The 27725-nt window shown below is 40.1% G+C and overlaps 1 protein-coding gene across 2 annotated transcripts; it reads left to right on the top strand.

Moving 5' to 3' along the window:
- Positions 1-276: 276 nt before the first annotated feature.
- Positions 277-26679, top strand: LOC108987018 (ribose-phosphate pyrophosphokinase 4-like). 2 transcript variants are annotated; one of them, XM_018959860.2, is made up of 7 exons: positions 277-572; positions 3195-3510; positions 24927-25022; positions 25131-25199; positions 25290-25418; positions 26146-26242; positions 26327-26679. In XM_018959860.2, the coding sequence occupies exons 1-7, from the start codon at positions 445-447 to the stop codon at positions 26455-26457; spliced, it is 966 nt and encodes a 321-aa protein (XP_018815405.1). In that variant the 5' UTR covers positions 277-444; the 3' UTR covers positions 26458-26679. The 2 variants fall into 2 exon arrangements, with proteins under 2 accessions (XP_018815405.1, XP_018815404.1); XM_018959859.2 differs by having other exon boundaries at positions 26324-26679.
- The last annotated feature ends 1046 nt before the right edge of the window (positions 26680-27725 follow it).

Genomic DNA, 27725 nt, shown 5'->3' with positions numbered 1-27725 from the left:
TTCATAATTTTATTATTATTTTTTATTTACTTTTAATTAATATTTAATATTTTATTATTATTATTTATAAAATATCTAAAAATACCTAACTATTCAAAGGCAACCTAACTAACTTGGATGAATGTTGAAGGAAGAACAGGCGTTATAGTTTGCTGTAAAAGTTTTATCCAGAATTACTGATGTGGCGGAATCCTGTCTGTTCATTTCTTACAAACGGTCAGGATTACAAAAATAGTACCCTCTGCGACTGCAATAACCTAGTCGACACGTTGGCGGTCCAGTCAACTAGTCAAGTGCTAGTTCACTTTTCGGCATCATCTTCCAAGTCTCCATTCTCCGTTCCTAATAACACTCTCCGACAACGTTAGGAGATATCCCTCTCTGAAAGTAAGCGAGCCCCGCCCCTCTCTGAAAAGGCTCCGGTGGTGAGGGGTTTGGACCCGAATGGCTTTGTCTCAGTCTCAGACGAAGAGGAAGCAAGTGCACCTGTTCTACTACCCGGAGTGCGAGGACCTTGCCCGGAAAGTCGCCTCTCAGTCCAACAATATCACTCTCCAAACCATCAAATGGAGGTTATTCCTTTCCTTCTTTCTTACTTTATCTCAATCATATTAGATAGAGGAAATGACATTCATGTTTTTCGTCTTTTTTTTTTCCTTGTTACTGTTGTTTGTCTTTTTATTCCCGTTATAAACAGAGGTAGGTAGTTTGTTTCATACTAAATCTAGCTATACAATGGACTAGAAAAAGTGAATAATAAAAACCAGAGGACAAATGAATAAAATGAAAACAGGGTTATTGTAAAAAGGGATACTGACAGTAGTGTGAAAAATGTTACATGGTATAGCTTTAAGCAAAACAATAATACGAAATGCATTTTTAACTTTTGTGCTTGAATCATTTCCCTGATTTACATTTTCCATATCGTCTATTTTTGTCAATTTCCCCTTTTACTTTGCATTTCCATGTCATCTGTTTGTATTGAGTTCCTTTGTTTCGATTTTCGTCGTGTTATGCCTGATGTAAATTATTTCTGTAGTGATATGATGCTGCTATCATATTCATGTAAAATGCACTTATCTAGCATGCATGATAGAGTGTCCATTTTTTTTTGGAGGGAGAGAAATGATAGAAGCTTGGAAGATCGCAAGAGGACAATGGATCAGCACAAAGTTTTCTTTTTTAAAACCTTATTCTTATGGGCTAGGATCATTGATTTTAATCTGCTAAATGTCCACGATTTTCTACTTTTGGTTGTAAACTCTAGTTAGGTACCTCTCATGTATAAGTTCTATGTACTTGGGCTATGCCTTCTTTTCTTATGAATAAAACTCCTTGATTACCTATAAAAAAAAAGTCTTATATCTGTGCCTGCCTGAAAGAAGAACCCACATCTCATAGGCTTGTGTACGATTTTAATTTTGAACTTCAGTATTTGTATATGTATTTCTTCAGTACTTCATATTAGGTTCAACAAATAGTGCTGTATCTTTCATATTTTTATGGGGTAATCTAATATCACTATTTCAATTCTAATGCAAATGCTAAGCAAATTTAACCTCAAAACTTAAAAGTGGCTCTGTTGATCTTCAATCAAATTTTTTTTTTATTTGATTGGCACTGGGTGTCTGAGAACAAAGTCCCGACTAATCCTGGGGGTGCATAGATCTTCGAGCAAATTTGGGGCCACCATGTTTTTTTGGCTCCACCTCTATTAACTACAGGGAACCTGAACCAGTTCATTAATCCAATTCATCTAGTCTCAGAGTCTCAAATTGTTTTTTTAGAAAATTTTGTTAGCTAATTGCATCAATTCATTGTATGTTCTTGGTATTGGCTAATAATGGTCTGTGCTTTTTAACTGCTTATGGAAGTTGAAATTCATATAATCAACCTCTTATAATTAATGTCGTCTTATTTCAGGAGTCTCAAAAATGTCTGTAAATGTGTCTGGTTTATGATGCATGTAGGTTCGTAATCACACTAAGAGTGGGAAAGCTAGGAAGAGCATTTCCAGGAAACCTTTTCTTAAAACCTGGGACATTTCTTTGCTATTCATCCCCTTTGTTGTGATTAGTCATTACATTTTTGCTACAGCTACTCAAATTCTGTTTGCACCCCACCATGTAACCCTTGCACAAGTTGTTCCTTTTACTTAGGTTCATAATATCTTTACCTCAGCTGTAGTTTTTCATGCACAGTTTTCTTGAAAGTTTAACTAGTTGCTTACCGCCTCTATTCAAAATTTTTTATTAGACGATATACATTAGGCTTTCCTCTATTTTGCACTTGTATCTCTATTTCCATATCTGTCTGTGGCAATATGAGATATATGACCTGCAGCTATTATGGGGTTGGGTTTGCAACACACCTGGCACAAAACATTGTAGGTGGGTCTTGCAAGCATAGTTACAAATAATCATCATAACTTAAAGTTTTGCTTCCTTGACCAAGAGTGAATAATTTGTGGTTGCTCCAAAGCTGTGTGGTTAATTGCGAGTGGGCAATGGATGAACTTAAATTTTTCTACTTCAAAACATTGTGAATAGTAGTAAGATAGTTTGTGAATATTAGTGAAATAGTTTGAGTTGAGTATTTTTTGGGTTTTGGCAAAGCAGAGAGAAAAAGTTGAATAAAAATATTATAAAATTAAAATATTGTTAGAATATAGTTTTATAATATTATTTTTGTTTGAGAATTTGAAAATGTTGAATTGGTTTTTATTTTTTGTTTGAAATTTTTGGAAAGTTGTAATGATTAGTTTGAAAATTTTGTATTTGAATTATGTTTAAGAATGAGATGGGATGAGATGAGATGAAATGAGAATTTTGAGATGAGATCTATTTCCAAACAAGCCCCAAGTGTCCACGATTTTCTTATTTCGGTAGTAAATCCTAGTTAGGTACTTATATATATAAAAAAAAAATCCTTGTTAGGTGTTATTAATGTATACAACTTGTGTATGTGGGCTATGCTTATTATCGTTAATAAAGCTTCCTAATTACCTATCCGGAAAAATAAGTTAAAAAATCTGCATAGAAAGAGTGCTTTCTACCTTAAAGATAATCAGAGAATTATCTTGCATAATTTTTGGTATTATTTAAAGCTTTTCTTTAGTTGAATTGTGGCAAGAATTAGAGCTAGGATTCCATAAGGATGCATTGGACAACTGATTGAATTCTATGCATCTACAGGAGTTTCGAAGATGGATTTCCAAACATTTATATTAACAATGCACAAGATCTGCGAGGTCAACATGTTGCCTTTCTTGCATCCTTCAGCTCCACTGGAGTTATCTTTGAGCAACTCTCGGTCATATATTTACTACCACGACTGTTTGTTGCTTCCTTCACATTGGTGTTGCCCTTCTTTCCAACTGGCTCCTTTGAGCGAATGGAAGATGAAGGGGATGTAGCAACCGCATTTACCTTATCAAGGATGCTGACAAATATACCCATTTCAAGAGGTGGCCCTACTAGTTTAGTCATCTATGATATTCATGCTTTGCAGGTTTGTTCTCTTTATTCTAGAAGTGATTAGATTTGCTTATACTTTTTTTTTATTTTAATATTATTTTTTTTATGAGTAAAATAAAATTTTATTGAAACAAGTAAACAGGCGTTGCCCAAGTATATAGGGAGATTACAAAAGAGAAAACCTATTACAAGTTAGATGCCAGAAAATGATACAAGAAAGTAATGCATATTAGATACATTGAGTACAATGACAGAAGCACAAAGAAATAAGGTATGATAAAAGAAACTTCTAAGCTCATCAAAAGAATGCTCCCTAACATCAAAGCTCCAATTATTCCTTGAATAGCCAAATGCACCACATGAGGAATAAAGGAATCATTCTCCAAACCCCAAGGGGTTGGCCCAAGTGGTGAAGGCTTTGGTCTTGGGGTATCACTCTCTTCAAGGTCCAAGTTTCAATACCTCATGGGTGCAAACAATCCTTTGGGGCCACACTCCCTAGCGAAAAGCCAGTGATTTAACTAGTTATGTGTAGGAAAACTTCCGAGGGTGCGGTGCACGGGACTGGGGTTTACTTTGCAGCGATAGGTCCAAAGGGCCCTGTCTTGGAGAGGTTTCCCGACATATAAAAAAAAAGAAAAGGAATCATTCTCCATATAGTAGCAAAATGTGGGTAGCCCTGAAGGCCTTTCCAACAAACAAAAGGATTCACCACCCTTCTAGGTATCACCCATTCAAGTCTGATTCTGCTAAAAATCTCATCCCATAGCCCCTTGCTACCTCACAGTGAAGTAATAAATGATCCACTAATTCACCATTTATCTTACATATATAACACCAATTCCATTGATTCACCACTTTCTTACATATAAAACACGAGTCCATACCAATAAGTCCACGCTTTCTCAGGTCACCCATAGTCAAGATAATCCCAAGAGATTCTGGACAAGACCTTTTATTTTTATTTATTTTTTCTGTTGGGGAACCTCTCCAAGACAGGGCCCTTCGGACCTATCCTGCAGAGTAAACTCCGGTCTCGTGCACTGCACCATTGAAAGTTTCCCTACACAGAACTGGTTAAATCGTTGGCTTTTCACCAGGGAGTGTGGCCCAAATGATTGTTTGCACGCATGAGGTGTTGAACCTTGGATCTTGAAGGGAGTGATACCCCAAGACTAAGGCCTTTACCACTTGGGCCAATCCCTTGGGGTTTTGGACCCGACCTTGGAAGGCACGTTACTCCAAATGCACTTCCAATGAAAAAGAATCTGGCTTTGACAAGCCACAACCTTGTATAATGAATGGATAGTGAACTTCTTATTTGTCATGTGTATCTATAGCAACCTATCCACCTCAACACCACCAAAGCTTGAAGCATATAACAAGCTGAAAAAGCTGGAAATAGCTCCAATTTCCAATTTTGGGAAGCTCTAATAAAACGAACCATTAGAGCTGTCCAAAAGAGGCAACACCAAGGCCTTCTAATCAAGAGCAATCCGGAATTGGGAAGGGAACACGGTCTTGAGGGCAAAATTATCACTCCAAACATCATGCCAAAATCTAACCCTGGATCCCTCTCCAACAACAAATCTAACATGACCAACAAAGATCACATAAAATTATCTTCCACATTCTTAAAGGAACATGCCACTGTGTACTCCCCAATGTATTCCTCCATTTTATCCACTAACCTTCTATCCCACATAGCTAGTACTCCACCTGAGGGCCCTACAGATGACAAGATAAACCCAATCAACATATGAACAGCTCCACAAGCTTCAAACAATACTTCTTGAAATAACTCCTATCTTGGTTTCTTGCAAGCAAACAATGTCCACCTTCCACTTTGTGATACCCCAAATGATAATTAAGGGTAGGTAATGTATAGGATCCCACATTGCTTGAGAAGGAGAAGTTTTTGCTCTTTATAATGTTTCAATGGAGCTTCAATTGTATCGTTTGACTACTCATTTTGGAGTATAGGCTATGTAGATTGAGCCTTCAATTGGGGCATTACAAATGGTATCAGAGCCTATTCCAACTAAAAATGTGGGATTTGAGCCGCGCCACCTACGACAAACGGGCCCGACGAGGACGTCAGGAATGTAAGTGGGGAGATTGTGATACCTCATAATGAACGATAAAATGATAAGGGTAGTTGGTATATGAGATCACACATTGATTGGGAAGGAGAAATTCTTGCACTTTATAATGTTCCAATAGGATCCAATTATATCATCGACTAGTGTTTTTGGAGTATAGGCCATATGGTTTGGGCCTTCCATATGATAAGTAAGGGTATGTGGTGTATGAGATCTCACATTGCTTAGAAATGAGAAGTTCTTGCTCTTTATAATGTTCTAATGAGGCTCCAATTGTATCATTTGACTAGTCCCTTTGGAGAATAGACCATGTGGCTTGGGCCTTCCATTGGAGTGTTACACACATAGATAAAATGTTTTATCTGAAGACACTTGTTAGCCTCATTAAGCCCTCGGACATTCCATGATACAATCTTGGGCTTCATAAAGAAAATTCCACATAACGCTTATTTTCTCGAAAAATAGTATATTAGCCTCATTAAGCCCTCGGACTCCACGTGCACCCCTCACTTCATTAGAGCATGAAGCCCCAGGTTCTCCCATACTTGGAATTGATAACAGCCCTCCACAAAGACTCCCCTTGTTGCTGATACTGCCATAACCATTTTCCGAGAAGAGTTTTATTAGAGATCCTCAGGTTGCTATCCCCCTACCCTCCGCTAAAAATTGGAGAGCAAACAAATTAGGCACACCTGCAGGCAAGGGGAACAAAGTATGGGTAAAGGTTAGTTAGGGTGCTTGGTGTTACAATTAGATTTGCCCGCTATTATTTTTTATTTTCTTGAAAATCTGTATATTTTATGAAGCTTTATATTTAGAAGTGCCACTAATAAGAAGTTTTTTTCTGGTTATTTTGTGGCATTACTTGCTGACATTGTATATGTATTATTATCTAGTCTTTAGGGGTTTACTTATATATAAAAAAAAAAAAAAATCTAGTCTTTAGGGGATTTTGGAGTTTAGTAAAAAAATTTCTTATTTTTCATTCAGCGGAAATATTATTTGTTTGGAAAAGGATAAACACAATACTTTTCACAACACTTTTTTTTTTTTTTGTTTTTATAGGTAAGAAGTAACTTTATTGATGTGAATATAAAAATACATCGTGAGGGGTGTTTTTGTAAAATACCTCGTGAAAGTAACATCACTTTACAAAAATACCCTTATTTTAAAACATAGTTGTGAAATGTGTTGTGTGGGTATTGTTATGGACGTGTTTCACTGCCACTGCCTTATGATCACCTGCAACCAAAGAGTAAAACGGCTTGGAGGTTCGAGGGAACATCTCCGATGCCTAAGTCAGTGACTGAGATAACTCTTTAATACCAATGAATCAGATAAAATGTTACATACCTGGATTCTTCTCTTATATAGGGCCTTTGAATCGTTTTGTTGTTAAATGATAATGGACATATCTGTTATTCAAATTCAAATCTGGAGATGAGGGTTCATCTCTTAGTAAATTTGAATGATAATAGTTTGGATTTCATGCCACCGTTGGATAGTTATCCAGTCGGTTTTGGCTGTGGGCTGGATCCTCTTGATATCGAGCTTGGCCCTAGGTAGTGAAGTAGGCTTTTCGGGCTCGAGTAAGGGCCCAGGCCCATATGGGACTTATCCGGTCGGAATGTCCTCTAGTTACACCGCGAAGTCTCATTACGCGTGGCGTGATGAGACTTGAATCCGTGCGTCGTTTCACTTTTCGAGGTGCATGTCAGGATGCCATTTTGCACTCGTACCTTGTGTACCTCAACCATCAGCTTCTTATTTAAGGCTCTTGGGGTCTTGTTTTCCCCCTCTCCTGAACTCCTTGCTCTTTCCCGTTCTTGCTCCTTTGCATTTCTTGCTAACTTCCTGGACAATCTTCTTTTTTTTTTCTCATTTCTCTCCTCCGTTCATGGCTTCTTCTTCCAAAGGCAAAGCCATGGCTCCTGCTCATGGCTCTTCACCACCCCGCGACTCCTCTCCTCGAGTTGTCGTTGCTCCTCCAACGTCCATCTTCTTAGGTCATCGATGGTCCTCGAATGTCTCTTCTCGCGAACTGGAGAATGCCCGAAACAACTTCAACATTCCTGATTCTGTTCATCTGAATGTACTTGCTCGAAACTAGAAAGTTGTTGATGCGAGAGGTATTGCTATTTCTGTCGCTCTTTACCTTTCCATGTTCACTATGGGGCTTCAATTGCCCTTCTTGCGGCCAGTCTGCGACATGTTAGACGTCCTAGGGCTTGCCCCTGCCCAATTGGTGTCCAACGCCTGGAGGATCTTGTTGGCTTGTTGCGTTTTGTGGCGAAGGGTATTGGAACTCGTTGGCGATGAGTTCCTAGACTTAAGAGCCCTTGAGTTATTGTCATTACATGGGTTCAAGCATTTGGAGGAGAATATTTGCGGTTTTAGATCCCATAGTAAATTAGTTGAATTAAAGCGCAAATATTCTCATGCGAAAGATCGGAGAAACAAATTTTTCTCTCTGGTTCGGGTTGGGAATTTCCCTCGAATGAAGTCCCTGGTCTGGATTTCCTGTTAGAGCTTGTTGGTCCCCTGTTCCCGATGAAGATGATTTTGAGATCCTTTCCCCTCGTGAAGAGGTCCATGTGAAGTTAGTATAGGCTTGGGCCCAAGCTCATTCTCAGTTGTGCTTTTAACCCCTAACAACATTGAGAGGTTTTTGATGGTTCCTAGTCGGGCCCACCTATCAGGTCTTGAATTTTTAGGTGCCCCCTCGCCGGTGGGTGATTTAAAGAGGAAAACCCGTCTTGGCGTTGGCGGGCAAAAGAAAAGGAAACTTAAGAGGGCTCGTATTTCACCTCGTTCAGATGAGTCTATCTCATCGAGGCATGATTCCTCGCCCCCTCCCTCGTCGGGTGGAGGTTTGAAGTTGGCTGCTCCTTGAGAAACCGAGCAAAACTGCATCCCAGGCGAGTGAGAGTGTCCAGCTGGCTGCTCCTTGGGAGAAACCGAGCAAGATGGCATCCCAGGCGAGTGGAAGTGTCAAATTGGCGGCTCCTAAGGATAAACTGAGTAAACTTTTTTTAAATTTCATAAAAGAATAAAATTCATGAAAAACCCTCATAATATTCTCCCGCACTATATCCCAACAAGATTGAAAAAAGGCCATTGAAAAACCATCCGGACTTGGAGCCTTATCCCTTGCCATTCCTCTAACCATGTCGAGAACTTCATCCTCTTCAAAAGCTCTCTCCAACCATTCTGCACTTGCCTGATCAATGAAGGCAAAAAACAGTCCATCAAACTTTAGTCTCCATGAGTATTCTTCGTTAAACAACTTCTCATAAAAATTGACAATGTGAGATCCTTTATGACCTCTTGATCTGAAATGATGTTTTCAACATCATGAAGAACCTCAATTGCATTATTTCTTTGATGAAAGTTTGCCATACTGTGAAAAAATTTCGTGCACTTGTCACCTTCCTTCAGCCAATCGACTCAGGATTTCTGTCTCTAAGAGATTTCCTCCATTAAAGTGATCTTCTCTAGATCATCCACCAGCACTTTTTTCCTGTCCAATTCCTCACCGGATAAGTCCCCCAACAGCTCCCTTTCCTCCAAACGTTGCAACTGCTGCATCAAAAGTTTCCTTTTGTTTTTTGTGTTCCCAACTCCTTAACATTCCACTTCTTCAAATCTGTTTTTAATGCTTTAAGTTTACCCGTCAGTACAAAGCTTGGAGTACCAGAAAAATAGGAGAAGACCACCACATTCTCACCCTATCCACAAAACCCTCAGCCTCCAATCACATATTTTCAAATTTAAAATATCTTAGTCGTCTAAAAGTGCCCCCACTCTCCAACATAATAGAATAATGGTCAGAACACAATCTCGGTAACATTTTCTGCCTCACATCAGGAAAACGAACCTCCCAAGAAGCTAAAACCAGAAATCTGTCCAGCCTAAACCATGCCCTTCCATTGGACCATGTAAAATCCCCATCCACCATCGGAAGGTCGATCAAACCAAACTCAAAAATCATATCAGAAAAAGTATTCATGGCATGAGAGAAATAATTATCCCCCACTCACTCGTTAGGGAACCGAGTAATGTTAAAATCCCCTTCAAAACACCAAGGAACATCCCAACAGCAGTAAACACCCACCATTTCTTCTCATAAAATATTCCTACTATTGTCCATGTTAGGACCATAAATCCCCGCAAAAGCCCATTCAAATCCGTCATCCATACATTTGAACCGCCAAGCAACCATAAACTCTCCCACATAATGATATACCATCTCCACTAACCTCCTATCCCACATAATAATAATACCACCCCTTTTGAAACTAATTCAATCCATCCCACACATTGACAGCTCCATAAACTGTTCACAATTGTTTGATTAACTAACTTTAGCTTGGTTTCTTGGAAACAAGTAACATGAGCACTCCACTTTCGAACCATATTCTTTACCCGAAGACGTTTTCTATAATCGTTCAGCCCCCTCACATTCCAAGAGATGATTGTTGGTTTCATTGATGACTGTAAACAACCCTCTCCTTGCCTTTATCTCTAAAGGCGCTTCCTCCCTTTGCATTATAATTAGTAGAGCACGATAACCTCTTCAATTTCCTCTCCTTCTTAAGAGCGGATCTAGCCAATGAAGTTGAGCAGCCTCTATAGCTATTAGAAGTGCTCTAGATTGTTCCTCAAATCTGACACTAGAGAGTTTCACACAATCCTTAATTTCAACCACTTTCTGCATCACCCAATCAGATGAGGAATTGGGCCAATCAATTTCAGGAAGGATAGCACACAACGGATCAGGGTCCATTTCTTCATCAGACTCCCTTAACTCTCCTGACACACTTCCCTCTGCCTCCTCCTCCCCTCCAAGAACCATCTGCACCTCAGAGTTTAAGCTCTGGGTGCAAGGGACCCCAAAAACAAACACCTCAATGGACCTAGTGACATTACCACTCAATTCCACATCTTCCTCTACCACTTCCATGTCAAATTGGTCTGAATACGGTTTGCTTTCATTATCTAGAAAAGATTTACATATTGATTGCCAGAATTCTAGTGCCTAAAAGCTATAAAAGGTAAGTATTTCCAACCTTATTTACAGACTAATTATTTGCTATATGCAATCTAGATATGGAGGAAAACATTCCTAAAATAGTACAAATCAAATCCCGTAACATTACAAATCAAATCTCGTAACATCCCCCTCAAATTGATGCTGGTAGATCAAGAAACATCAATTTGCCAATCAAGAACTGATGCCGGTGCTGAGAAAGAGCTTTGGTGAATATGTCTGCTGTTTGATGTTCATTTGAAATGTGAGGAAGAGTAATCACATGTTTGTCAAAGGATTCACGTATGGAATGACAATCGACTTTAATATGTTTCGTAAGCTCATGGAAAACAGGATTAGCGGCGATCTGAATAGCATTGGTATTATCAGCATGAAGAGGAGTGGAATGAAGCTGAGGAAAACCAAGTTCACCCAATAACCCACGAAGCCATGTGATCTCAGAGCATGCAGAAGAAATAGCACGATACTCAGACTTATTGGAGGACTTGGAAACTCTGTCTTGTTTCTTACTCTTCCAAGAAATGAGTGCATTGCCTAAAAACATGCACCAGCAAGTAACAGAGCGACGAGTATCCACACATCCGACCCAATCAGCGTTACTATACCCCACCAACTGTAAGGAAGATTCTTTAGGAAAGAACAACCCACGTGTAGAGGTGCCCTTCAGATATCGGATAATGTGGTGGACAACGGCTAAGTGAAGATGTCAGGGGGCCTGCATAAATTGATTGACCTGCTGCACAACAAAAGAAATGTTAGGAAGAGTAATCTTCAAGTAGTTCAAACTCCCAACGAGTTGCCGATACAAGGATGGATCTGATAGAAGCTCGCCTTCCTCCTGATGAAGCTTAAGATTTACCTCCAAGGGAGTAAGAACAGAATTACCCGATTGGAGACCAGCCAATGAAATCACTTCCTACATGTATTTGTGCTGATGTAATAATGTACCAGTCGGAGTAATCTGCACCTTAAGACCAAGAAAGTACTGAAGGGGACCAAGATCTTTTATGTGAAAAGAAGCATTGAGATGCTGTTGTAATTGCTTAATTAATTCAGTATCAGAGCTAGTAATCACAATGTCGTCAATGTATATTAGAAGCAATACAATTCCTGCAGAAGTCTTGCGAAGAAATAGAGAGGAATCAAACTGACTCTGAGTAAAGTGAAAAGCAAGCAGAGTAGAGCGAAATTTATCAAACCATGCATGTGGAGCCTGTTTCAGTCCATACAAGGATCGACGTAGTCGACAAACCTCTGAGGAAGGTGTAGCAAACATGCTGGGAGGTGGAGACATATAGATTTCTTCCTTTAAATCCCCATGTAGAAAAACATTCTTCACGTTCATCTGTCGGAGAGACCACCCCTGCGACGCAGCAAGTGCCAAGATAGTCCGTACAGTAGTCATTTTGGCAACAGGTGCAAATGTCTCTTCATAATCAATACCATATTCCTGCCGGTTCCCAAGGGCCACGAGATGGGCCTTATATCGTTCCAGTGAGCCATCAGACCGAAACTTGACTGAGTTTACAACCAATAGGTTTGACACCAGAGGGACAAGTCACAAGATCCCAAGTGTGATTGTCTTGAAGAGTTTGGATTTTTTCTTGCATAGCCTGCTGCCAACATGCTTGGATGGCTGCTTGAGTATAAGAGTGAGGAACAGAAACAATGTCGAGTGGCAGTAAGCGAGGTATGAGAAAAACCATACCTATCTGGTGGATGTGTAACTCGGGTGGAGCGCCGAGGTATAGGAAACGTAGAATCAGATGACAGATCAGTGTCTGGAAGATGCGTTGAAGGAGGACGTCTATGATACACCACACCTGGTTTAAATTGCTCAATAGAAGAAGACACATCATCAAAAGTGGGTAGAAGAGTAATAGGAGGATCATAAATAACTTGAGACTGAAAGAAATATTGATTTTCAAAGAAAATCACATTCTGGGAGATCTGGAATTTGTTCGCATGAGCATCATAACAAACAAATCCTTTCTGAGTAGGGCTATATCTCATAAAAGTACATGTGACAGATTGGGCAGCAAGCTTGTGACGATCAACAAGCGGCAGATGAACAAAATAAACACACCCAAAGTATGAAATGATTGATACTCAGGAGATATACCAAATAATCGAAAATAGGGAGGATCATAATTTAGAGTGGCAGTAGGCAAACAATTGATCAAATAAACAGCAATAGATAAAGCTTCTACCCAAAACTTAGAAGGTACAGACGGATCAATCAGCAAAGTACGAACGACATCTAAGAGATGGCGATTCTTACGCTCAGCGGCTCCATTTTGTTGAGGGGTATAAGAACAAGAACGGTGGGAAATGATCCCTTTTTGCTGAATTATGTATGAAAGGAAAGAGACATGTATCCCCCCCCCCCGGCGCCCGCGGAGCGTAAGGTTTTGATACAAATACTGAATTGTGTCTCGAAAAGCGCAACAAATTTTTGAAAAACAGAGAACATATCAGCTTTAAAGCGAAGAAAATAGATCCAAGTAAATCGACTATAAATAAAGAGAAGTGGTCTAGTCAATTGATAAATAAAGAGAAACTGCTATGTTTTTCTCAAAAAAAAAATTCCTATAGCTAGAAGAAGAAATCTCAAAAGATTGACGGGGTTTTTCGGAAGGTAAATTCCCTTTTAAATATTTGGGAGTTCCCATTGTTTCTGGAAGACTTAAAATTGGGGATTTGGAGGAGTTGGTGAGTAAGGTTCAGAAAAAGTAAGCGGATGGAAAATGAGACTATTATCAATGGGGGGAAGAGTGATTTTATTGAGACACGTCCTTGCTAGCATGGCGTTACATCTACTGGCAGTTTTGCAAGTTCCCAAACTGATTATCTCTTATTTAAATCGGTTAATAAGCTCCTTTTTTTGGGGAGAAAGTGATGGAAGGGGAAATAAAAAATTGATAGCTTGGAGAAAAATATGGAGGCCAATATCAGAAGGAGGTTTGGGTATTAGATCTTTGGATGAAATGCAAAAAGCTCTTCATTTAAAATTTGCTTGGAAACTGATGCATGAAAACTCTCTTTGGGCAAACTTCTTTCGTACGAAATATGTTGGGAATAAACCTTTGATGCTTTTGGGTTCTCAAAAGGGCACAAGGTTTTGGCGTATGATTGTTAGAAGTATCCCTACAGTCAAGTTTTCAAATTGACTGTGGGTTCAAGGGATTCATTTCCCGCGGGTTCATATCACCTACTGTCTTGAATAATTCTAAATGGAAACTCAGAGAAGGAAATGTATTTTCCTGGTATGATATGTGGCTGGATCAAGGGCCTTTTGCTGAAAATTTTCTTGTGAGTGAGCAACCTCTATTGAAAGTTAAAGATTGCCAACTTGCTTGGGGATGAGATATGGCTCTGTTAGAAAGGCTGGTGGGTATTGAAAATCCAGAGAGGGCACTAAACGTCCTCGCTAATTGTAAAGAGGGAGAGGATATGCTAATCTGGACTAAAACTGAAAGTGGTAATTTTACCACCAAATCAGCCTTGGAATGTGTTCGGGTAAGAGGTCAGATTTTTTAGGAGCATAAATGGATTTGGAATAATATACTCCCTAAAAAATTTTCTTTTCTAATGTGGAAGGCATGGCATGGTGCTTTAGCAGTGGATGATAGAATTAGGCGGATTGGAATTCCTTTGGTCTCGAAGTGTAACTGCTGTAGTCAAGGAAAATAGGAAGATCTAAATCATGTTTTATTTGAGGGAGAGGTTCCAACCGAGGTTTGGAGAAAATATGGAGCTATTCTTGGTCTGCCGATTGGAAGAACATGGCATGAAACTTGTCTTAGTTGGTTTCGGAGAGCTTCAAATGTCTCTCAAATAGGTGTCATCTTGGGTTTACTCCCTACTATTATTTTGTGGAGGTTATGGGCTAGAAGATGTTCTGCCCCTATGGAAGGTAAGGATGAATCAGCCCAGGTGGTGTGGCAATCTATCAAACAATGGATAGACGTGATCTGTCAAGGTTTTTCCAAGCCAAAGAAGCTCACTCAAACTGACTCTTACATTCTTAATAGTCTAAATATATCTCAAATTTCAATCCAACAACAACCAATAAAACTTATATCATGGTCTAAGCCCTCACAGGGACGTGTGAAACTGAATACAGATGGAATTAGTCTAGGGAATCTAGGAGTTTCGGGGGCTGGGGGAGTTATTCGGGACATCCAGGGAGCTTTGTTGTTGGCGTTCTCAATGAATCTCGGTTATAGAAATAGTACTTATGCGGAATTACGAGCGGTGGTGGAGGGAGTTAAACAATGTAAAAGGCTGATCTAGTAGTAGTAGATATTGAAACGGACTCAATGGTGATACTGTCATGGTTACAGAATAATAGATGTGGTATCTGGTATTTGGAGGAATTTTGGGAGGAACTTCAAGATTTGCTTTCAAATATGGATCCAAAGTTACTGCACATTCACAGGGAAGGAAATGCCATTGCGGATTGGTTAGCTAGAAGGGGCACAAGAGAAGGTGATGTGGAATGGAAAACCATGAGTGAGCTCCCTCCTCTGTTGCAAGGCTTGATCAGAGTTGAAAAATGGGGTCTTCCAGCATTAAGGCGTAAGAGGTAGGATGCAGGGTTTAATTGGTGTGGGAGGACTATGAGAAGAGTTTAGTAAGGTCACATTGGTGGAAAAGTTATGTGCAGAAGATATAGTTTTTCGTATTACAGGTTATTTCTTTTTCGTTAGGTCCAACGCTCTGAATTGAGCTGGTAAGATAGCTTATTTCTTTTGGTGTTGTTTTTGTGTTTCTCTTTTATAGGCCTGTCTAGGTTATTTGGTTTTATTCTTATAGGTTTGTTTAGATGATCTTTTATAGGCTTGTTTAGTATTTGTGTTGGTTTGGTTTGTTTTGTTTTGTTTTGGTTGGATACAAGGGATGGTGTTAGTGCTTTATTTGTAAATCCCTAGTGTCGGTTTTGTTACCACGGTTTTCCTCTGCCATAAGTGAGGGCTATTAATAAAATTCTGGTGGGGTCACTATTGGACATGTGACTTCCGGCTCTTCTATAAAAAAAAAAGTAAATCGACTATAATCATTGATAAATGTCACAAAATAACGATACTGACCATGAGAAATAATAGATTTGACACCCCAAACATCAGTATGCACAATCTCAATGCAAGTAGAAGCACGACTACCATGCATAGGAAAATGTAATGTTTTACTTTTACCAAGACGACAAGTATCATAATCAAAAGATACCGGAGACGAAGAAAATGAATCTTTATTGCCCGAAAAAATCATATTTCAAAAGATGAGTCAAGACAACGGGTCTCAGTCAGAAGCTAGATAGGCCCAAGAAAAGACCTTTCGTTTACATTCGTGTAACTTTTGTAGAGGCTTTAGCTTTTCTCTCCGTACACATGCGAAATATTTTCTCAGTTAGTATTTTTCTCTATTAGCTTCCTACTAATGGCGTGGTTGTTGGTGGCTGTGGGTGTTGGTTTGTGTTCTGGTACATTGGTTAGTGCCAGTCATGAAACGTGTTGTGATTGAAGCTAAGCTCTTTGAGGTAAGCAGGGATGGGCGTTACGTATTTTTGAGTGAGAAAGGATGGAAATGGGTGAAAAATATGAGAGTAGGGGTGGGGACTGCTAGGTGGTTTTGTAGAGCTCTGGAGGGTGGTCTGAAGACTTCAGATAGGGGATTCTACTCTGCCCACATGGATGGGGATAGAGGCTATATTGCTCAAAGCTGTTCCAATGCTAGAGGGACTTATATGGTTCTAGCTGACTATGAAGGTGTCTTTATCCCTGAAGGCAGAGGTGGCGTGGGCTGGAGGAACCTCATGGTGGTGTTGCAGGATGCTGTCAAAGATGGTGTTGCACTTGTGAAACCTTTGCATGGAGTCCTTCCGGCATCTTTCAGGGAGGCGTTAGTTGGTCGACATGAGGGGCCTTGGGTTGTGAAGGGGACAGAGACGTCAGGAGTGCTCAAGGTTGGTGGTGGTACAGCTTTGGAAATGGGTTAGTGTAGCGACGTTAATGGCAGGGAGGTTGTTGGTCCGAATAAGGAAACACTGATAGAGGCCTTAGCTGTCATCGAAACACGTTTGGGAGAAATAAATGATATTGTTGGCTGCCTGAAACGAAATGTATTGGGACAGGAGGTGGAACCTCTCGGGGGCTTGGGAAAGAGTCAGGTCCGTAGCCCATCTTTGGGAGCAATAGATGGGCCTCAGCCCAATCTCGAACCAGAGTCTGTCGGGACTCCAAAGGCTGCTGCTGATCCATTGGCCCATGGACCCATATCAACATCGATGATGAGGCTTCAGGTGGGCTCGTCGCAGGTGACCGCACCGATGGTCTCACCGCAAGCTGTCACTTCATCGGCGAAGTCATCTACGCCGTCGAAGGGTATTTTTCTAGTGCGTGTGGGTCTGGTTCGTAGCCAAATCGAGGGATCTTTGCCTCCCTTGGCTGCGGGATCTTCACAGACTTCTCCGATGGTGGTCGATGACTCAGCCTCGACTCAGTTTATGCCGGTGAGGGTGGTAGAACAAATTCTACCGTCGCGCGAGGAGGAGAGATCGCAGATTTCGTCTCCATTCAGCATTTTTCAAGAAATAGACTCCCAGAAAACGCTGATCCATATCGTAGATCCCTCATCTCTTCAGTTGGGTCTTTGTTCTACCTACGACGAACATCTGGAGGTATTATCGGAAGAAGGAGAACTAAAGAGGGGGGTTTTCTTGGAAGATAAAGCTGGGGGGTTATCGCAGGGACGCTTGGAGGTTAATATGGACTTCTCGGATTCTCTGGCAGTGGACAAAGTGGGCATCGTAACAGAATGGAAAGGAAATAATCTGTTCGGGGGGGAGGGAGACGCAGTAGTAAGGGAGCCCTTTCCATTATACTGTTCGTTACCGAATGATTTTGAATTCTCTGAGTGGGTATTCCAAACGGTAAAAGACATCCAACAGGTCATGGGGATGAAATGTGTGGGATATGAAGAACAGTTTATGGCCCTCCTCACGTCCATTGAGGCGAGTCATAATCAGCCCACGAAAGCTGAGTCTAAGAAGAAAAGGGAGCTTAATAGGCTTAATTGGTCGTTGAATGAGGGTAGCTCAAGCCGTATTAGGTCCAAAGGGAAGGGTTTGACTGTGTCTTTATGAAGTTAAAAATAGTGTCTTGGAATGTTCGAGAGTTGAACGAGGCTAATAAACGGCTATGAATAAGAAATTTACTTCTATCTATAGTGGGTGGGGACTTCCTTGTTGCATTGGAGGAGATTTTAATGTAGTAAGGTTCCCTAGTGAAAGAAGTGGAATCACCCGATTACATCCAGCCACGGCTGAATTTTCAGAGTGTATTTTTGATCTAAATTTGGTTGAACTCCCTCTAGTTGGCGGTCTCTTCACATGGTCTAACAGTCAAACTTGGTCCCGGCTGGATAGATTCTTAATATCGCCGGATTGGGAAAGCCATTATCCAGAGGTATGTCAGAAGCGACTGTCGCGTCTATGTTCGGATCATTTCCCAATATTGTTAGATGGAGGTGGTATTCAAGGAGGTCGTCGTTATTTCAAGTTCGAAAACATGTAGCTTAAAAGCGATGGCTTTGTGGAGATGGTAAGGCAGTGGTGGTCTTCCTATCAGTTTTATGGTACTCCCTCTTATGTTCTTGCAGGCAAATTGAAAGCACTAAAGAAAGATTTAAAGCTATGGAATTTCCACTCGTTTGGAAATATAGGGGAACAAAAGAAAACTCTAATGGAGGAGTTACAGAACCTTGAAAGGATTATTGAGGATAGAGCTCTTACCCCAGAGGAAGCTTCAAGTAAGACAGCGATGGCATCAGAGTTGGAAAGGGTTTTAATTTTAGAAGAGATCTCTTGGAGATAAAAGTCAAGAGCTCTTTGGTTAAAGGAAGGGGATCAAAGTACAAAATTTTTCCATAAAGTGGCTAACTCCCATCGGAGAACTAACTCTATTGAGATGCTGAAAATCAACGATAGAGAATGCACAGAGGCCCCTGTGATCCGGGAACATGTGGTGAATTTCTATGAATTTCTGTTCACAGAAAATGGTGGTTGGAGGCCCAAGCTAGAGGGACTTGGTTTTGAGTCCATAGAACCACAGACAACATCCTGGTTGGAAAGATCTTTTGAGGAGGTGGAGGTTTTGGATGTGGTTCATAAGATGGTAAAGGATAAAGCACCAGGTCCCGATGGTTTTACGATGGGGTTTTTTCAAACATGTTGGGAGGTCGTGAAAGATGATATTATGAGTGTGTTTTAGGAGTTTTTCTCGGCAGGGAAATTCAAGAAAAGTCTGAATGCTACTTTCATTGCTTTGATCCCGAAGAAATCTGGAGCTGTCGAGTTGAAGGACTTTAGGCCCATTAGCCTCATTAATGGGATATACAAAATCATTGCAAAGGTGCTTGCTAACAGGTTAGGGGTGGCAATTGATAAAGTAATCTCAAAGCCACAAAATGCTTTTGTAAGGGGTCGTCAGATCCTGGACTCGGTCTTAATTGCAAATGAATGTCTGGATAGTAGATTAAAGTCTGGAACTCCAGGTATTATTTCTAATCTAGATATGGAAAAAGCATATGATCATGTTAACTGGGAATTCCTCTTGTACTTACTGAAAAGATATGGCTTTGGGGAGAGGTGGTGTATGTGGATCAGATGGTGCATTTCAACGACAAGATTTTCAGTCTTGATCAATGGTAATCCAGAGGGTTTTTTCAATAGCTCTCGAGGCTTAAGACAGGGTGATCCTTTGTCCCCTCTGCTTTTTGTTATAGTCATGGAGGCTTTGAGTAGGATGTTATTGGCTGTGGCTAGTCATGGTCTTATGGCTGGATTTTCTGTGGGTGACCCACAAAGGGGCCTTATCTCGGTTTCCCATTTATTATTCGCAGATGACACTTTAATTTTCTGTGATGCAGAGCAAGATCAACTTAGGGCTCTGAAGGCACTTCTTTATTGTTTCGAAGCAGCGTCAGGTTTAAGAGTTAACTTCGATAAATCAGAATTAGTGCCTATTGGAAATGTCAACATTTCTCGACAGTTGGCTAACACTCTTGGGTGCAAGGTTGCTTCTCTTCCTATGACTTATTTGGGCTCACTATTGGGGGCTGCTTCACGGGCTTTTTCTATTTGGAATACAGTTATTGAGAAAATAGAACGAAGATTGGCTGGATGGAAGAGAGACTGTATTTGTCGAAAGGAGGCCGGGTGACTCTTATCAAAAGCACTCTCTCTAACCTACCAACTTACTTCCTATCTTTATTTCCAATTCCAGCTAGTGTGGCGGCGCGAATCGAAAAGCTTTATCGGGATTTCTTATGGAGTGGGATGGGAGATGAATTCAAGTTTCATCTAGTCAGTTGTGATAAGGTATGCAGACCAATTTCTTCAGGTGGATTGGGGATAAAGAATTTGAGAATTTTTAATCGGGCATTGCTTGGGAAATGGTTTTGGAGATACAATGTGGAACCAGAAGCTCTATGGAAATTAGTGATTGATTGCAAACATAGTAAGATGGGAGGGGAGTGGTGTACTAGAGAGGGGAATGGGTCCTATGGGGTGGGTGTTTGGAAGCACATACGACGTGGTTGGGGGGTGTTTTCTCGTCATACTAAATTTTTGGTGGGGGAGGGCACTCGTATAAAATTTTGGAGAGACATTTGGTGTGGGGAGGAGGCTCTAGCAGATGCATTCCCTTATGTGTTTCGTGTAGCATGTGATCAAGAGGCTTCTGTGGCAGATCTCATGGTTCGTTCAGGGGATCAACTCCATTGGAATGTCATCTTTAGTAGAGCAATACATGACTGGGAACTTAACATTGTTGAGGCCTTTTTCAGTTGAGTGTACTCTACAAGGATGTTTGGTTTGAGGGAAGATAAGTTGTGGTGGAATCCGGCAGGTAAGGGTGTTTTTTCGGTTCGCTCCTTCTATAAGTCCCTTACTAAGCTTCCAAACACGCATTTTCCTTGGAAAGATTTGTGGAGGAATAAGGCACCTCCAAAAGCACTATTTTTCACTTGGACAGCGGCTTTGGGTAAGATTTTGACCACTGATAATCTGCGGCAGCGCCGGGTTATTATTCTAGAATGGTGTTGTATGTGCAATAAAGCTGGCGAGACATTGGATCATCTTATCCTACATTGCGAGACAGCTAGAGCAATGTGGAGCGATGTGTTCATTCGAATAGGGTTGATCTGGGTCATGCCTGCTACAGTGGTAGAGTTATTGGCTTGTTGGGTAATGCCAGGTGGTGCTCCACAAATCAAAGCGGTGTGGAAGATGGTTCCTATTTGTATTATGTGGTGCATATGGCAGGAGCGTAATGAGCGGACTTTTGATGATAAGGAGCGGACAATAGAGGATCTTAAAATTTTATTTTACCGCACCTTACTTCTGTGGTCGAGTGCTGTAGATTTTAATGGCAATGTACATGATTTTCTTCTTTCTTTTTTAGCAACTAGATAGGTCCTATCTCTTGTATTCCACCTTGTATACCTGGGCTTGGCCTATTCTTATTTATATTACCGTTTACTTATAAAAAAAAAAAAAGTCATTCCCAACTGAGTGGATAATCACTGTGCAATAAATATCCCAAGCAAATATCCAAGGAAGGAACCGGATTACGGTTCAATAAACCGGCTCGAACAAGCTCAAATTCAGGTCGAAGTTTCATAAAAAATTGATCGCGTTGACTCTCAGCATGAACCGCTTGAAGAGCAGCGATGGCCGCGGTGGGAACCTTAGAATGAACAATAGTAGAATACTCGCTCCAAATATTAATAAAACCATAATAAAATTGCTCAATAGTCAAATTACCTTGAGTGTAATTGCTAATTTTCAACTCCAATTGGAATTTCCAAGTGTTGTGGTCTTGGTGATAAATACGATGCAGATAGGCCCACATAGCTTGATCCGTAGTGAAACACCGAAGATTGGTGACAAGATGAGGCTCAATCGTTCCCAATAGCCAAGAGATCACCTTAGCATCCTTGACCTCCCCATTGGGCAAGTTCCTTTTCATCAATGGGAACTCAAACAGAACTATTAATATGATGTGATAATTCTTTCCATTTCAAGAACATTTTAAATTGAAATTGCCACGTAGGAAAATTCTTTCCAGTAAATCGAACAATAGTATGGTCAAGAGACATGATGAAAACCACTTAAAAATAGCAATAAGTCCAACCAGAAAATTTCAGATAGTCACGACAATAAACACTAGAAGAATCCGCAAGCCCAAACAGAGAAAGCCCACGAGAGATACCTGCCCAAAATTGAGAGACACTATAGAAAGCCCACGAGAAAATCAGCAAGCCCAAATAGACACGGCAAGGAGTCCACGAGGAATACCAGCCCACGAGAAAGTCCCGTCGTCAGCCACACCAAAAGGAGTTGAAGCTGCCGACCACCACAGAAGCTGCCGATCACCACTTAGCTACCCACAGAAACGGCTGACCACCTCACAGCCACCCACAAACATTGTTAGCCACCACAGAAAATGCCGACGGGCACAGAGACAGCACTCACAACTCCCCAAGAACGTGGACAGCCACCAAGGTGATGAGCTCACCAGTCAGAACCCCACAGACGTGCGAGAAAACACTCCGAGAACACCATGAGCTTAGAAACACACCATCGAGTGAGAACAGAGAAGAAAAAAAAAATTTATTATCGCCGCAACTCAGAGAACTCTCAAAGATAAGACCACTGAGAAACGATAATCAGAGTAGGGGCTCTGGTACCATGTCAAATTGGTCTGAATATCCTTTTCATAGGGTTTTCTTTCATTATATAGAAAAGATTTACGTATAGATTGCCAGAATTCTAGTGCCTAAAAGCTATACAACTTAAGTATTTACAATCTTATTTACAGACAAATTATCTGCTATATACAATCTAGATATGGAGGAAAACATTCCTAAAATAATACAAATCAAATCCTGTAACATTCCACCCCCTCTAAAACCCTCTCATTGCCTTCAAAACGTAGCTTAACAGGAACCAGTAACGATTGAGAAGAGAGCCTCCCAGCCCCGAGATGAGAATCTCCCTTCTGAATCTCGGGCTTGGAGGAAGATAGCATGCTCCCCTTCGTCGGAGCTGAACACACCACCTGAGTACCCTCAGAGGGATTGACTACCACCGTCGTCCCCTTTTGTGAAGAAAGTTCAACCTCTTGTGCCATCGAGGGTATAATATGGACCACCTCAGAGTTCCGATTCTTAAATATGAGGAATTGAACAGTTGCTGGTGGATGGATGCCTCTCGGAGAGCCTCTCGGAGACTTGTCTGCCGCTGTTAACCCTGTCTGTGACGTCTTAGTGTCTATCAAAGCCACCGAGCCCTTGGGCTGGGCCACTCTCTGGCTGTTTGAGCCCTGTATCTCACGTGAAGGCTTTGCCCTCCAGAAACCAGGCCCATTCCGGCCCATAGGCCCATCTGCTAACTTAATATTTAGGCCCACAGGCCCATCTGCTAACTTAACATTCAGACCCAGAGGCCCATTCCGCTGCTCCCCCATCCTTTTTCCTTGTTCCTTCTTCCTTATCCTCCAAATTTTGGCCCAAACCCATAAACAGACCCAAGCTTTCATCTACCTTCTTCAACATTGACTCCAACTTCTCCTTCCAACCAAATAACTCTGCCCTTACGTGCCACAGAGACCCTTCAACTTCTCCAACTTTCTGTAACACCTCAGCAGGCCAACCATTCTTCCTTCCATCCATTTGCTTCCACCACAGAGCCCTGTATTTCTTAATGCTATGCATTCCACCACCAGCATTGAACCATTCCCTGGATTGACTTGCTGGGGCTAGAAAATTTTCGGCAGAGTTGCATATTATATATCCTGTTGTAGCTTGATATTTCACTCATTATTGACCATCTAAGTTAAGCTTTCTTTTGAGAATTGGGGAAGTTTGCACCTGGTACAGGACTCCATCTGCATTTGACAGTTAGACATTCTTCCCAATTGAAGTTGTTTTTGGCTGAGCAATTTGTTTTACTAAGCTCAACAAGAAGTTGCATCCAAAGAAAAAAAATAAATTAAAAGGAAGAAATGCACCAATAGCTCCTGTTCAAATTAAGTCCAATTATCCATATTTTGGTGATACTCGATAACCAGATGCATATCACATATTATGAACCAATAAAATCCTGTCACATGTTAAAAGTATTTGCACTTCATTTTTATTTCATTGGCAATGTAATAAAATTATAATAAGGGAAAGAACCAGTAGAGACAGCACTAAGTGAATGGGAGAAAACCAGCAGAAAAATATAAAGAAAACAATGTATTAGTTGTGGATCTCAGATTTCAAACTTCCAAATATGTTTGTGAGGTTTCACCTATTTTAATGTCGTGGCTTCAATTGGTATTTCTATTTGAAGTTTACTGGAAAAACGAAGGGGTCTTGTACTCGTGTTGTGTCAATACTTCAAGCAATTATAGTCATTTTTTTTTTCTCGTATATGTAGTTCATTGTTGTTTGCTTGGGTCTTACAATTCTTAGTCGACTGTGGAATAAAAATGAAAAACCAAAACGGAGAGAGATTTGCTAGCTTTTTGTCTGCTGATGTGACTATGTTTGCTTCTCTTAGGGGATCCAGTGATGGTTTAATTCAATATGAAGAAATACAAGATTTTGCTTCATTGTATTTAAAAGTACCTTTGCGGTGATGGATCTGAATTTTATAGTCTAATTTCCATCTCTCTCTCTCTCTCTCTCTCTCTCTCCTGCTAAATTTCTTTTACTTTTCCTATTTTGTTTCCAATAGCCTTTGCTTTGAAGATTTTTTTTGTCACATGGGGTGATCTTAATGGTCCATAAATCATGCAATGGGCATTTAAAAATAATTGAAAGTTCATCCTTGACAGAATACAATCAAATATGCAGTCTTGATGCATTTTTTGATGAATAATAAAAGAATTTATTGACATACACAAACAGCATAGCCCGAGTACACAATAAGTGTAAAAGAGAAATGTCTAACTAGTAATAGAAAAGAGATGAGAAAAGCATAAAAACTCTGACCATTAAAAGTGTAGATGCATTTCACCCAAATAAAGGTTTATTACTAGGTAGATCTTCGGTTTTTAATATGCAAAAGTGTTTTTCACCAATTGGAGAGTCCAAGATAGGTTTTCTATATTATGGTTGAACCAAAGTTTACTTGGGAATAAAACAACTCTTGTTCTATACCCTCCTGAATTGTCTTTGATATTAGCTCTACGTGATAATAACGACAAAAAACTCATGTCTTCAGTCTTCGTATTGATTATTATGCAGGAAAGATTTTATTTTGGGGACCATGTTTTGCCTTTGTTTGAGACTGGTATTCCTCTCCTAAAGAAGCGTCTGCACCAGCTTCCAGATGCTGACAATGTGAGTGAAATTAGTTTTAGTTCTTGATTTCATTCCACCTCTTGAAATACATTCTAGCCTGTTAAATTTTCTTTAGATCTTCCCATTCTAATCATTGTACTTGTCCAGATTGTTGTTGCATTTCCAGATGATGGGGCATGGAAGCGATTCCACAAGCTGTTGGATCTTTTTCCCATGGTTAATTTTTTTTTTCTCAAATAAATGTGACGTTTAAATTTATAATCCGATGTTTGTATTATGCTGTACTATTTTGTTGTTGAATGGCAGGTCGTGTGCACAAAGGTTCGTGAGGGTGATAAGAGGATAGTTCGGCTCAAGGAAGGAAATCCTGCTGGTTGTCATGTAGTCATTGTTGATGATTTAGTCCAATCAGGAGGCACCCTATATGAGTGCCAGGTATTTTTCATAAACTCCTAGGCATATAGGCTTTTTCTTTCTTTTTCTTCTCTATGACTTTCTAGTCTTCTGAGAACATGATTCAAGATGTCAATAAGTTTATGTTCATTTAAGATTTTCCCTCATTTTATTGTCTTTTCCAATATACAATCGTTGATTTGGACTTAAAAACCTCTTCATCACCAAACCTAAATCTTAAATTTAACCTATGTAACCCATGTAATTCCAAACATGTGGGTCTAATTGGGCATGACGCAATAGAGATAGGTGAATGCCCAATCGCAGAAATATAGGATAACGAATAAAATTCAATTATGTGTGTTTGTATAAATTTATGAGCTCTGTTTTCATTTTTGCAAACAAAAAAAAATTGTTTAAAATCTGTTGTTGTAACCTATTGAAATGGTCAGAGAAGAATCGTTAAAAACTTTACATTCAGAGTGTTTTACATTTGTCAAAAATGTTTTCTTTTCTAATTACGTTCCTATGTGATTAGAGATGTTTTACCATGACATTCAAGGTGCACTTTTGCCTTTATACAATTATCTTCGTTTTCGTACAGAAGAATAATAATTGCTACTTTCAAGTTCAATTTTATATTCTTTTCTTATAAATTTAATTATTTCCCATGTGATGGCAATGGCCATTGCATATATGGATGTTTTAGCTATTCCAAAAAATATCATTCACCTTCCTTATTTTGTCTTTCCTTTCTTGGTACTGCCAGAAAGTTTTGGCAGCTCATGGTGCAGTAAAGGTGAGTGCTTATGTGACCCATGGGGTGTTTCCTAATCGCTCTTGGGAGCGATTCACTCACAAGAATGGTACGTACTTTTCATGTTGCTACTCCATCCCCGATCGTTTGTACTTCTATGATTTTTCTTGCCTTTTAATTTCAATTTCAGAAGGCTCGGAGAAGGCATTCGCCTACTTTTGGATGACAGATTCTTGCCCACTTACTGTTAAAGCCATAGCAAATAAAGCTCCTTTTGAAGTGTTGAGTCTTGCAGGATCAATTGCTGATGCTCTACAAATTTGAAAAGATATTTGTGGGGACTTCTGATATAATTCGAAGAAATGCATCTCTGACAATTTAATTCAGTTGATAATTGATACTTTTAGGCAAAACCGTATTCAAGAAGCTTGTTTTGTGAATTTTATTGGGTTGCTTCTTGATCATAGTGTTGTGTTGTGATTGTTTAGAGCTTTGTCATCTGAACTCACCTTGACTTTGAATATGCAGTAAATGTGACTTTTCATACGTCCCTGAACTGTTAGAAACAGCAACGAGTCTACTAGAGAATCTGGTATTGTCATTTGCTAAGGGACGAGATCAACACTATGAAATCAAAGGGAAAATATAAGGGGCAATGATAATGAAATCTGTGCCGTGTCTAAAGAATAATCGGGTACAAATTTTAAAATTTTTTGCCCAGCTTGTGTAAGGTACCAAACAAGAACAATGAAATGCAGCAGAATTGTTTAAGAACTATACTCTCGAACTCACAACTCAGAATGTAAAATCAAGAACCAGTTTATTAATTTTTGCCAAGGGTTTTCGAGGAACCCTAAACTTCCTTACAAGAAATGAAGAATCTCACTAAGATAGATCTCGATACCAGCTCTGATGGTTACAATGCTATTTATAGACTAAGAAGAAGATTAAAACGTCGTCGTTAACGAATCGGTAGTGTTTCAGACAGTTAATTCTGTTACGCTTGCTTCTGGTCAATAAGCACCGTTTCACTTAAGTTGTTCTGTTATTTCTGTTATTAATGCTACGCACCGTTTCGACCCTTATTTCCTTTCGAAGCTAAACTTCCTTCTGCACACCAGCTGCCATGCTATTCACCTTCTGTACCTTACATTCTCCACCCCTTCAAGGACCTTGTCCACAAGGCCCTAACATTGTCCCCCTCTTCAAAGGACCTTGCCCACAAGGTGTGGATACAAGTTCCTCAATTTCCACAAAATTTCCCAAGAACTGTCCTCACTCGGGGCACCCACCCACTTGACTAACACCTCGGTTGCAGCTTGATTCCCAACTCTTTTCATCCTTCTCTCAAGGATTACTTCAGGCTCGGGCTGTACTCTCCCCTGTGTATCAACTGGAGGAAGGACTGGTAAAGGAGAAACAACTTGTCCCAGTTTCTTTTTGAGGCAAGAAACATGGAAAACAGGATGAATCTTAGATGAACTAGGGAGATCCAATCTGTATGCCACAGACCCAATTCTTTCCAGCACTTGGAATGGACCAAAAAATCTTGGAGAGAGCTTCAAATTATGCCTTAAAGCTACTGTCTTTTG

Source organism: Juglans regia, chromosome 10 (assembly GCF_001411555.2).
Source record: "Juglans regia cultivar Chandler chromosome 10, Walnut 2.0, whole genome shotgun sequence".
Classification (NCBI taxonomy): Eukaryota; Viridiplantae; Streptophyta; class Magnoliopsida; order Fagales; family Juglandaceae; genus Juglans; species Juglans regia.
Note: the sequence above shows the minus strand (reverse complement) of the source record. Positions and strands in the feature narration are given on the sequence as shown.